Genomic DNA, 12600 nt, shown 5'->3' with positions numbered 1-12600 from the left:
ATGAGGTTTGTGTATTCCAGTGCTTGGGAGCAGGGGCGTAGCTGTAGAATCTGGGCCCCATGAAAGAATGTATTTGTAGGCCCCCAGTGAATGCGAGCGCGCGTAAGCGAAAAAAGATTTTGGCCATTTATTTATTGATGAAAACGCATAATATGGTTTTTACCTATACATTCGGATCAGCAGTTCAGCACCTGCACTGTTAGTGGGTGAGCCTAGTAAAGGATGTCGCATTGCGTTCATCTTCAATGAATGGACCAATGCAATAGTCTACCAAAGCCCCCCCCCTCTCTCTCTCTATACATCTCTCACACACACACACACACACACACACACACACACACACACACACACACACACACACACACACACACACACACACTCTTCAGAAACAAACATAGTATCAATGAGAGCATCAATAATACACCTGAGTGATGTCTTTTTTTTCGGGGCCCCCCCCCCAGTCATCCTAAGCTACCCCTTGGAATCATCCTAAGCTACCCCCCCCCCCCCCAGCTACGGCCCTGCTTGGGAGCATTACATCGATCCATTGACCTCTAAAGGTTATGTTAAAGTGGTATGTGGTCCGGTTATGCTGCTGTGATTAAAGGTTATGTTAAAGTGGTATGTGGTCCAGTTATGCTGTTCTACGTCCTCTTGAAGTTGGCAGGCTTCAAATGTGAAAGTATGTAATCTTCATACATTTTTGCCATGTTTTCTATGCAAAATCCTTTTCTTCAAAGTAACTAGTAACTGATGGGTTCAGATAAATATAGTAGAGTAAAAAGTACAATATTTCCTTTGAAATGTAATGGAGTAAAAGTATAAAGTCCCCTAAAATGAAAAAAGTGGCTCGAAATTGTACGTAACAGTACTTGAGTAAAAATACTTCCACACACACTCATTCCACAAATAAAAATAAATTTACGGAACAGTCGCGTATGTGCAGTTAAGTGGTCAGAGCTATGTGCGTATGAATGTTAGAATGATAAACCGACACCGTTGTAATGTGACATGCGTGTTTCGAGCTATTTCAAGAACTGTGGAGCAGGAAGCGATGACTAATACCAGACTGATGGGGTAGCGGAGCGCATCGCGGAGATCATGTTGCGACGTGTCAAATAAAACTAATAGATATTAAAGAACAGTAAACCAGCGGGCGGCTGGGTGGCGCAGCGGACATTGCGCTTGTCACCAACGCAAGATACACCTGGTTCGACTCCGGCTGTCGGCGTTGCCTCCGGCTTGGGCCTGCCGTCATACTGACTCAATCGGCAGAGTTAGCGGGTGGAAGTCGAAGGGTGGTAATCTGGACGTTGTGGACAGCGACTCCTACAGGTCGGTTGGGGACGCCTGCACAGCAGAGACAGGAAATGGCGGGGGTAGTGTGAGCCTCCCACACGTTACACCTCGCCAAAGAGTCCGCGCTGGCAGGTGAAAAGATGTGACAGGCTGCCTCCTCGTGTATCGGAGGGGACACGTGATGCAAGGCTTCTAGCCTCCCTACAACCGGCCAGTGGGGGGCATATGCGAGCAACGTTCAAGACGGGGGAGGGGAGAATTGGCACAATGGAATTGGGATGGGAGAAAAATAGAAAAAGAGGAGAAAAAGTGGATAAAAACAAAAAAGAACAGTAAACCGCTTCACGGCATCGGCTCGTGCCGTGTTCCGGTGCGCCCTGTGTTACTGCTCGAATGGGGTCACTGCGTCCCGTTTGCACATAGTTTTTACTTTGTTTTCATTTTCAAGTTAGTATCAATTTTGAAGTGAATAGATTTCTCTGTGTTGAGGAATCTTGATTCTGAATTCTGAATCGTGTCATTAAAGTTTTCCTCTTCTCTCTCTCTCTCTCTCTCTCTCTCTCTCTCTCTCTCTCTCTCTCTCTCTCTCTCTCTCTCTCTCTCTCTCTCAGATGATCATTCCAGGGTACATCTCTCCTCTCTTGAAGGAGTTCCAGACTCTGACTTCATCAACGCCTCCTTCATCAATGTATGTAGCACTATGTGGCAAACCATGTACCCGTTTTGAGAATCCACAAAAGTGTCTTGGTTTTTGTTGAACCGTTTCCTCCTTCTGTGCTCTGTTTCACAGGGTTACCAAGAGAAAAACAAGTTCATTGCAGCTCAAGGTAAAGAGGCCGTTATTGTCATCAGGGAAAATAGGGAAATATTTATATATATTTATTGTTAAGTTTTAATTATAATACTTCCTGGCAGTAGTGTAATTTTTTTTTTTTTAAATAATGTATGTGATAATAATAATGCATCAATATGAATTAGGAAATCCAATTGAATCAATCTGTACAACTGATCATTGATATGGATATTGCTTTTTTTGTTTATCAATGTAATGAATTTATTTAGTGAACCTTGGTGTAACGTTTTGAATGCACATATCTATTATTGCTGACTGTCTCTCTCTCCCTCTCTCTCCCTCTCTCCCTCTCCCTTCCTCTCAGGGCCGAAGGAGGAGACGGTAAATGACTTCTGGAGGATGATCTGGGAGCAGAACACAGCCACCATCGTCATGGTGACCAACCTGAAGGAGAGGAAGGAGGTGAGAGGAGTGATTAATGTAGGTCGGGCTGGGGGGGCACCTCTCTGCACCATTAACACTTTTTATAACAGCATCCCAACTGTTTCACAACACAAGCCCCTCTCGCACACGTGCTGGACTCCTGACCTTAAACCGCACGTCATTCCATGCAGGGAGTTTACACTCCCAGCTCCTCTGTCCTAAGTCTGCGTAATGACAAACTGTGCCCGTGTCGGAACACAAGCGGATTGTTGTGTCGCAGTATTCACACAGCGAGCGAGTGATTGATTAATATAGACTAACTGTGTTCCTTATACAACGATGTTGTGTACAGCTGGCCTTCTCTGAATCTGTTGCCAGATAAATCAGAATTTATTGCCAATGCCAAGTAATATTGCACATATATAAGGAATTTGTCTTGGTCTTTTGGTGCATCAACATTTCCCAACCAGCTGATGGTTAAATGAAAACGTATGGGCTGTGGATCAAATTTACATCTGTGATTCTCAGTGCGTCGTCCGGAGTTCATGTGCGAAAGAGGCTGTGTTGACCTATATGTGACTTGTGTTTTTATTTCAAAGAAATGTTAAACCTGCTTTGTGGCCCTATTAACACTTTCACTACCACACTACAGGTTAACCTTTCACTACCACACTACAGACGGTTAACCTTTCACTACCACACTACAGACGGTTAACCTTTCACTACCACACTACAAGGTTAACCTTTCACTACCACACTACAGAAGGTTAACCTTTCACTACCACACTACAGACAGTTAACCTTTCACTACCACACTACAGAAGGTTAACCTTTCACTACCACACTACAGACGGTTAACCTTTCACTACCACACTACAGACGGTTAACCCTTTCACTACCACACTACAAGGTTAACCTTTTACTACCACACTACAGAAGGTTAACCTTTCACTACCACACTACAGACTGTTAACCCTTTCACTACCACACTACAGGTTAACACTTTCACTACCACACTACAGACGGTTAACCCTTTCACTACCATGCTACAGGTTAACCTTTCACTACCACACTACAGAAGGTTAACCTTTCACTACCACACTACAGAAGGTTAACCTTTCACTACCACACTGCAGGTTAACCTTATACTACCACACTACAGAAGGTTAACCCTTTCACTACCACACTGCAGGTTAACCTTTCACTACCACACTACAGACGGTTAACCCTTTCACTACCACACTGCAGGTTAACCTTTCACTACCACACTACAGACGGTTAACCTTTCACTACCACACTACAGACGGTTAACCCTTTCACTACCACACTACAGGTTAACACTTTCACTACCACACTACAGACGGTTAACCCTTTCACTACCACACTGCAGGTTAACCTTATACTACCACACTACAGACGGTTAACCTTTCACTACCACACTACAGACGGTTAACCCTTTCACTACCACACTACAGAAGGTTAACCTTTCACTACCACACTACAGACGGTTAACCTTTCACTACCACACTACAGACGGTTAACCCTTTCACTACCACACTACAGGTTAACACTTTCACTACCACACTACAGACGGTTAACCCTTTCACTACCACACTGCAGGTTAACACTTTCACTACCACACTACAGACGGTTAACCTTTCACTACCACACTACAGACGGTTAACCCTTTCACTACCACACTACAGACGGTTAACCCTTTCACTACCACACTGCAGGTTAACACTTTCACTACCACACTACAGACGGTTAACACGTTCACTACCACACTACAGACGGTTAACCCTTTCACTACCACACTGCAGGTTAACCTTATACTACCACACTACAGACGGTTAACCTTTTACTACCACACTGCAGGTTAACACTTTCACTACCACACTACAGACGGTTAACCCTTTCACTACCATGCTACAGGTTAACCTTTCACTACCACACTACAGAAGGTTAACCTTTCACTACCACACTACAGAAGGTTAACCTTTCACTACCACACTACAGAAGGTTAACCTTTCACTACCACACTACAGACGGTTAACTTTCACTACCACACTACAGGTTAACACTTTCACTACCACACTACAGACGGTTAACCCTTTCACTACAGGATAACCTTTCACTACCATACTACAGAAGGTTAACCTTTCACTACTACACTACAGACGGTTAACTTTCACTACCACACTACAGGTTAACACTTTCACTACCACACTACAGACGGTTAACCCTTTCACTACAGGATAACCTTTCACTACCATACTACAGAAGGTTAACGCTTTCACTACCACACTACAGACTGTTAACCCTTTCACTACCACACTACAGGTTAACCTTTCACTACCACACTATAGAAGGTTAACCTTTCACTACTGCACTACAGAAGGTTAACCTTTCACTATCACACTACAGAAGGTTAACGCTTTCACTACCACACTATAGAAGGTTAACCTTTCACTACTGCACTACAGAAGGTTAACCTTTCACTATCACACTACAGAAGGTTAACACTTTCACTACCACACTATAGACTGTTAACCCTTTCACTACCACACTGCAGGTTAACCTTATACTACCACACTACAGACGGTTAACCTTTCACTACCACACTACAGAAGGTTAACCTTTCACTACCACACTACAGACGGTTAGCCTTTCACTACCACACTACAGAAGGTTAACCTTTCACTACCACACTACAGGTTAACCTTTCACTACCACACTACAGGTTAACCTTTCACTACCACACTACAGGTTAATACTTTCACTACCACACTACAGACGGTTAACCCTTTCACTACCATGCTACAGGTTAACCTTTCACTACCACACTACAGAAGGTTAACCTTTCACTACCACACTACAGAATGTTAACCTTTCACTACCACACTACAGAAGGTTAACCTTTCACTACCACACTACAGAAGGTTAACCTTTCACTACCACACTACAGAAGGTTAACCTTTCACTACCACACTACAGACTGTTAACCCTTTCACTACAGGATAACCTTTCACTACCATACTACAGAAGGTTAACGCTTTCACTACCACACTACAGACTGTTAACCCTTTCACTACCACACTACAGGTTAACCTTTCACTACCACACTACAGAAGGTTAACCTTTCACTACTGCACTACAGAAGGTTTACCTTTCACTATCACACTACAGAAGGTTAACGCTTTCACTACCACACTACAGAAGGTTAACCTTTCACTACCACAGTACAGAAGGTTAACCTTTCACTACCACACTACAGAAGGTTAACCTTTCACTACCACATTACAGAAGGTTAACCTTTCACTACCACACTACAAAGGGTTAACGCTTTCACTACCACACTACAGAAGGTTAACGCTTTCACTACCACACTACAGACTGTTAACCCTTTCACTACCACACTACAGAAGGTTAACCTTTCACTACCACACTACAGATAATTGACCTTTCACTACCACACTACAGACTGTTAACCCTGACCTTCCCTGCCTCATCCCTGTCCACAATTAATCTCACACCAGGGTAGCAGTTCACAGCATTATGTTTATAAATTAAGCAAATAGATACACACGCTTAATCAAATCCACGCGCGTCACTACAATGCTACAGAAGGTTAACGCTTTCACTACCACACTCTAGAAGGTAGTGAAAGGGTTAACAGTCTGTAGTGTGGTAGTGAAAGGGTTAACCTTCCATAGTGTGGTAGTGAAAGGGTTAAGGAAAACTGGCACACAAGAAAAAAAATATATATGGTGGGTTTGAATGTTTCCTGAGCCATAAGGTCATGCCGCCCCACAGGACCATATAAACTTGGAATATACACAGGAAACATACACTTTATTCATTCTACTTTCATTGTCAACATTAGTGAGGTAAATTTTTAATAGCAGTGTACTTTTTATAACCCACGTGTGTCAAGTGTGTAAGGCAGTAGCTCAGGAGGTAGAGCGGTCGTCTGGTAATCGGAAGGTTCCCGGTTCGATTCCCGCTGCTCCCAGGCAGCGTGTCAAAGTGTCCTTGAGCAAGACACTTAACCCCTAACTGCTCCCGTTGAGCAGGTTGGCACCTTGCATGGTCGCCTTTGCCATCGATGGGTGAATGTGAGGAACATAATTGTAAAGCGCTTTGGATAAAAGCACTATATATGCACCTTTTACATTTACCATTTATTCCCATCATTCTGTACACTGGTTTCCCTGTGTCTGCTTTGCCCCTGTCCAAATGGAGACCTTCTCTAACCTGACAACACACACATATAGGCCCCTTTGTGTTTCCTGTTGGAATGTTTGTTAACACAGTTGCTAGCATGAAATAAACACTGTTCCCCTAGCAACGGCATAGCAACAGAATACTTGGTGGTATATAACGGGTCTATAATCGGATGGTTTGTTTTCACATTTTGCGCTGCTCCACACCGTGACCTTAGAATGAATCGGTCTTCTCTACTATCTCACTATTCGCATCCTGTCAAACTCTCTGCATAGGTAGAGTAAGGCAAAATGGGGGCTCTCAGTGCTTAAATGTGTGCATTTTCTGTGCTGTAACCAATACAAAAAATACCCTTATATTGCCTCTTGTAGTCCAGTCCCCAGGTCCCACCCCATTATTCCCAGAGACTCCTAGAGTGACCAGAGCCATGTTTCCTCTTCTTTGTTGGTATTGTAGATGGGTTCAAAGTGACAATAATAACCGTCTAAAATGACCCACGTGTATTTCCTGTTGCAATATTTGTAATGCAATAGTTGACAGGAAATACATTTGGCCGCTCTCCTACGCAGAGAGTTGGACAACGTTCCACTGTCAAACATCTCTGCCCAAACAGGAAGTCAACTAACCGGTGCTACCTTTACTCACATTGAATAAAGAATATTTGATATTGTTCCCCCCCCCCATATTTTTTTGTCTCTTTTATAAAAAAGGTAAGACAAATTTAAAGTCTGTCCATGGAAACGATGATGAACACAGCCATAAAGATATGGGTTCCTTACGCAGAAAAGACATAGTTTGTTTACTTTTCAGATAACTGCGTAACTCCTAAATGTTCAGACATGCTTAATTATTACGCCCCATTCAACGTATAGTCGCATTTTCTTTCAAACTAATTTGGTAGCAGATGTCCTGATTTGGTACAAATCTGGACAGAGGCTTTGACGTACAGGCATAGAGACGGCACTGCGTAGGGGTGTGACATTTGGATCCAAACTGTTCCCTAGCAACAGAGTTCCAGCGAAACCGTCTATAAATACAGGCCAAATATTAACTATTTTTAATTGACATTTCTTAACCCTTTCACTGCCACACGACGGCGACCGTCGGGTGTGTGATAGTAAAGGGTTAACCTTCTGTCGTGTGGCAGTGAAAGGGTTTAATTAAAAGGATTAATATTCAAGACAAAAGTGGTTTGTCTTAGTTTGTTTGCATTGTTATTTGTGCTTGTTCCTCCAACAACCACAGCATCCATTGTAGCCACGCCTGCCGCTGACATCCACAGTATTTCAGTCTGTCCATTCAGCTGTCATGAACGAAGGGTCACTCTAGTTGGGAAGTGCGTAACTACGTGCCAGGGATTGGACAAACATGCCCACTTTACACATCCTGTCGACTACAATACATGCAAATTCACCCCACCGAGAACAGTCGAAGATTCGAGTGCCGTGCTAATTTTGAAATGTAAACGTAGCCCAACTATGTCCACACTGAACCGTTCTCGTTTTGTGTTCCAGTGTAAGTGTGCCCAGTACTGGCCGGACCAGGGCTGTTGGACCTACGGGAACATCCGTGTGTCTGTGGAAGACATGATGGTTCTGGTGGATTACACCATCCGCAAATTCTGCATCCAACAGGTACCCAATAGCATCCAACAGGCACCCAATAGCATCCAACATATACCCAATAGCATCCAACATGTACCCAATAGCATCCAACAGGCACCCAATAGCATCCAACAGGCACCCTATAGCATCCAACAGGCACCCAATAGCATCCAACATGCACCCGATAGCATCCAACAAGCACCCAATAGCATCCAACAGGCACCAAATAGCACCATGTCTGTGTCTCTCTTCTGGCCTGGAATTCACTTGACATTTGGGTACAAATTTGATTAGATTCAAGTGTATTGTTACTATACAGCACAAATACAGTACAACGAAAATAAGTTTGGCATTCAACCAGAGTGCAAATGTAGCAGTAATGTGCAACAGCAATATACAATGTACAGGTGATTAAACTGGGTACAAAATATACAAATGAGTACTACTGAGTGTAGTGCTAATCAGATGTATGTACAGAGTTGTATAATATGTACAGTTATACAGGTATAAAGACAGTATGGTAGTAGTCATACTGGCCAGCCGCTTAACTAGTAAGAGTAGGGTATGTACAGATATAGATATAGTAAAGGTTGTGCAGGTAAGTACAGACAGGTGTGGATAGGTATATATGCGGTGAGAATAAATATATATATATGGTATATACAGCATTATTGTACATGCTATCATACAGGGTTAAAGGAATATAGGTGGTGTTGGTTGAATTATGTTTGCTGGGGGGACACGTTTGGGCTGCAGTTGACTTCCTGTTAGGTTTGGTTGTACAACAGTTTACAGGAAACCAGATACCGTTTATAGAACATTATGTTGCTGGAGGACAAAGCTGTGAGTGCTTTGTGGAAGACTGCTTTCTGTTACTCGATACAGCGGAGCTAATACCCCCCCCCTCCCCCAGGTGGGCGACGTCTCGGGGAAGAAGCCCCAGAGGCTGGTCACCCAGTTCCACTTCACCAGCTGGCCGGACTTCGGGGTGCCCTTCACGCCCATCGGCATGCTGAAGTTCCTCAAGAAGGTCAAGAACTGCAACCCTCAGTACGCCGGGCCCATCGTGGTCCACTGCAGGTGGGTGTGTCGGTGCGCTCGCATGAACGGCAACAAGAGAAACATGCGTGTGCTTGTTTGTGTGAACTGTCGTTCATGCAAGTCTAAAAGATGATTAACAAAAAAAAAAGAATGATGACAATTTTTGTTAAAACAAACCCTATTTCGCTCTCCTCATACGACTCTGTTTCACATCATAGGATATTCAATAAGCATCGTCTGAGATGGTCTAAGGTGTCGGGTCTAAGATGTCCTACATCTACACCTGATATATCCAAGGGACATGAGCACAGCGAGGAGGCCTTTGCCATGTGTTTCATACTGAATCTGATCCGTTAGAACACTGGTTCTGAGGCGCAGAGGCACCTTGGATAATAGTTCAGGACTAATTGATTGATGTAATTGACAAATCTTTAACATCCCATGTGTAATAACTAGGGATGTCCGATATTATCGGTCTACCGATATTATCGGCCGATATCGGCATTAAAATGTGATATCGGAAAATATCTGTATCTGTTTTCAAAAAAAAAAGAATTTACATTTCTATAACCTTTATTTACCCAGGCAAGTAAGTTCTGATTTTATTTATTGTCAAAAGTATGCATAATGTTGTGTTAATTCCACAACAAGAGATATGTAATGTTAATTACCTGAAATTATTCCATTTGGGGGGGAAACCGTGCATATATCGGTTGATATCGGTATCGGAAATTAAGAGTTGGACAATATCTGTATATCGGTATTGGTAAAAAAGCCAATATCGAGCATCCCTAGTAATAACTTCACACCTCACTTATTACCTTTAGGAAATAACTTATTTAGTATGGGGGGGAAAAAACATTAATATTGACTAACTGACAAATTCGATCAAATTCTTAAGACCAAACTGAAATGCACGTGTGTCAAGTACATTGTGGTGTTTGAATTTGTTCTTTAATCACCCATCGCCGGCCTTGCTATGTGTGGAACCATTCTCCACAGCTCAACGTGCTACATCTCTTCCTCTCTCCTTCTATCACCCTCTCCCTCCCCCTTTCTCTCTCTCTCCCCCTGACGCAGTGCGGGTGTGGGGAGGACGGGAACCTTTATCGTCATCGACGCCATGTTGGACATGATGAACACTGAGAGGAAGGTGGACGTGTTCGGCTTTGTCACCAGGATCAGAGCCCAGCGCTGTCAGATGGTCCAGACAGATGTACGTTTTATAGCTCAGACTACTTCAGACGAGCTCAAACTACTTCAGACTAACGCAGACTATCCCAGGCTAAAACAGTGTGCGTTCAGTAGAAAGCTATCCGGCTACATGCTAGCCTCGCTTAGCAACAAAGAATGGAAGCGGATATGGATCAACTAGCCTAACTGTTTGCCAAAAACACCTCTCCCAGAGTTGTAAGCTAGGCCAGTGGTTCTCAACCTTTTTACACCAAGTACCACCTGAAAACGTAGCTGGCTCTCCAAGTACCACCATATGGCCGACGTTAAAATACAGTCTATTCAGCTATGCACAGTTCACGCAGGAGGCAAATGTATTCCTAATACCATTATTTATTGTTAACTTTTGTCAGACACAGCCACAATGTACAAAGGGGTAGCACTAGAACTAGCAAACTATTCCACACAACTCATACAGTGCAAGGGGCATTGAGAACATAATAACTAACATTCTCACATAGCAAGTGAGAAAATTAAGAACTGTATTTCAGCAAATGTACTTAATTCTCTCTCTCTCTCACTCTCACTCTCACTCTCACTCTCACTCTCACACACACACACACAGCATGTTGTTGTCCATTGACAACTCACATGAGCAGGGCCGGACTGGGAAATAATTCAGGCTGGGAAATATAGTGTGAAATATTGCCCCAGTCAGGCAAGTGGGGGTCCCCCACCAGGAATTATTTTGTTACAAAGACTTAATTTCCTGCATTCTGGTGCAGGAATTTTAGAATTGTTACCCTTTAAATGCCAGTGTTTGTGATGGGCATCACAAATGATTGTAAAAAAAAAACACACATATTCAATACATTTTCGAATTGTAACCCTTTAAATGCCAGTTTGTGTGATGGCATCATAAATTATTGTTAAAAAAACACACAAAAAGTTAAATATTTTCAATATATCAAATGCAAAGTACTTTTTTCTGGGGGGATTATTACAGGCTAGGCATGTGTCAATGATTAGCAACAACACAGATTTTGATGATTTTGTTTTTTGTAATGTCAGATTTAACAACTCTTTTCAGAAAAGTGGGAGTATTTCATTTTTTATCTGACATTCCAAAAATCTAAAAATAAAAATAGTTATGATCAGGGCTGAAGTTGAATAAAAGATGTATGACTGTTTAGACTGCATTACTCTCTATCACAGTGATCTCCTGGTTGTTCCCCACCTAGGTTATCTAACTATCGCGCCGCCGCAACTAGAAACACTGGCCTGGCCTGCTTCTAAGTTCAGTGGCCTGACTGCACAAAAAAATATATATATATATTATAATATATTTTTTTTATTACCACCAGCAGTACCACCAAGTACCACCAGTGGTACGCATACCACAGTTTGAGAACCACTGAGCTAGGCTATCTGATCCGTATCAGCTTCCATTCATCTGTGCTAGCTTGAAGCTGGATAGCTTTCTACTGAACGCACAGAGAGGGAATTTGTATCTAACTTCTTGTCTGACTCTGGAGAAGACGGTAAGCGCATTTCCCATTAACGTTGCAGTGCTTCAAGTTCAAGTTCAAGTTTCTTTATTAGTTGTCATACAGAAGTACAGAATACTTTTATACAAAATGCTTCTTTCTGTTACGCTCCAGAGACTGTGCTAGACAAAAGGATAAGAATAAAATAAGTATAGCAAGTATAAAATAGAAGTCACGTACGTAGACACAAGTGTTCAGTATGTACATATGTACAATGTTCAATGCAGAATAGAGGTAACTGAGTTACCATACAATATACACTATACAATATACTAATTACAATATACTATATAGTGCAAAGCAGAAATGGGATGAGGTACAGTTTAGGTACAATTTACAGTAAGGTGTACTGAGGTATGGGTTGTAGTGCAAATTCTTTGCCAATAAATATAAAGTGTGTTTAGGCGTTCTAAAGTGTGTAGAGTGGGTGCTGCAGTGAGTTGTTTGTTTAAAGTGAGTAAGCTAAGTAGCGATTACATGAAGCCTTCAACCA

The 12600-nt window shown here is 42.6% G+C and overlaps 1 protein-coding gene across 4 annotated transcripts in view; it reads left to right on the top strand.

The window, feature by feature from the left end:
* Nucleotides 1-12600, top strand: part of ptpra (protein tyrosine phosphatase receptor type A) — a 96851-nt gene that overhangs the window by 56845 nt on the left and 27406 nt on the right. For all 4 annotated transcript variants that reach the window (XM_084317692.1, XM_084317691.1, XM_084317690.1 and 1 more), the window contains exons 10-15: nt 1911-1987; nt 2090-2126; nt 2457-2572; nt 8257-8376; nt 9260-9426; nt 10468-10603. In XM_084317692.1, coding sequence (XP_084173818.1) covers nt 1911-1987; nt 2090-2126; nt 2457-2572; nt 8257-8376; nt 9260-9426; nt 10468-10603 — 653 coding nt within the window. The remainder of the gene's footprint in view (nt 1-1910; nt 1988-2089; nt 2127-2456; nt 2573-8256; nt 8377-9259; nt 9427-10467; nt 10604-12600) is intronic.

The sequence above is a fragment of the Notolepis coatsorum genome, assembly GCF_963971535.1.
Source record: "Notolepis coatsorum genome assembly, chromosome: 6".
Taxonomy (NCBI): Eukaryota; Metazoa; Chordata; class Actinopteri; order Aulopiformes; family Paralepididae; genus Notolepis; species Notolepis coatsorum.
The sequence above is the reverse complement of the archived record's forward strand: the minus strand, read 5'-3'. Positions and strand labels throughout refer to the sequence as shown.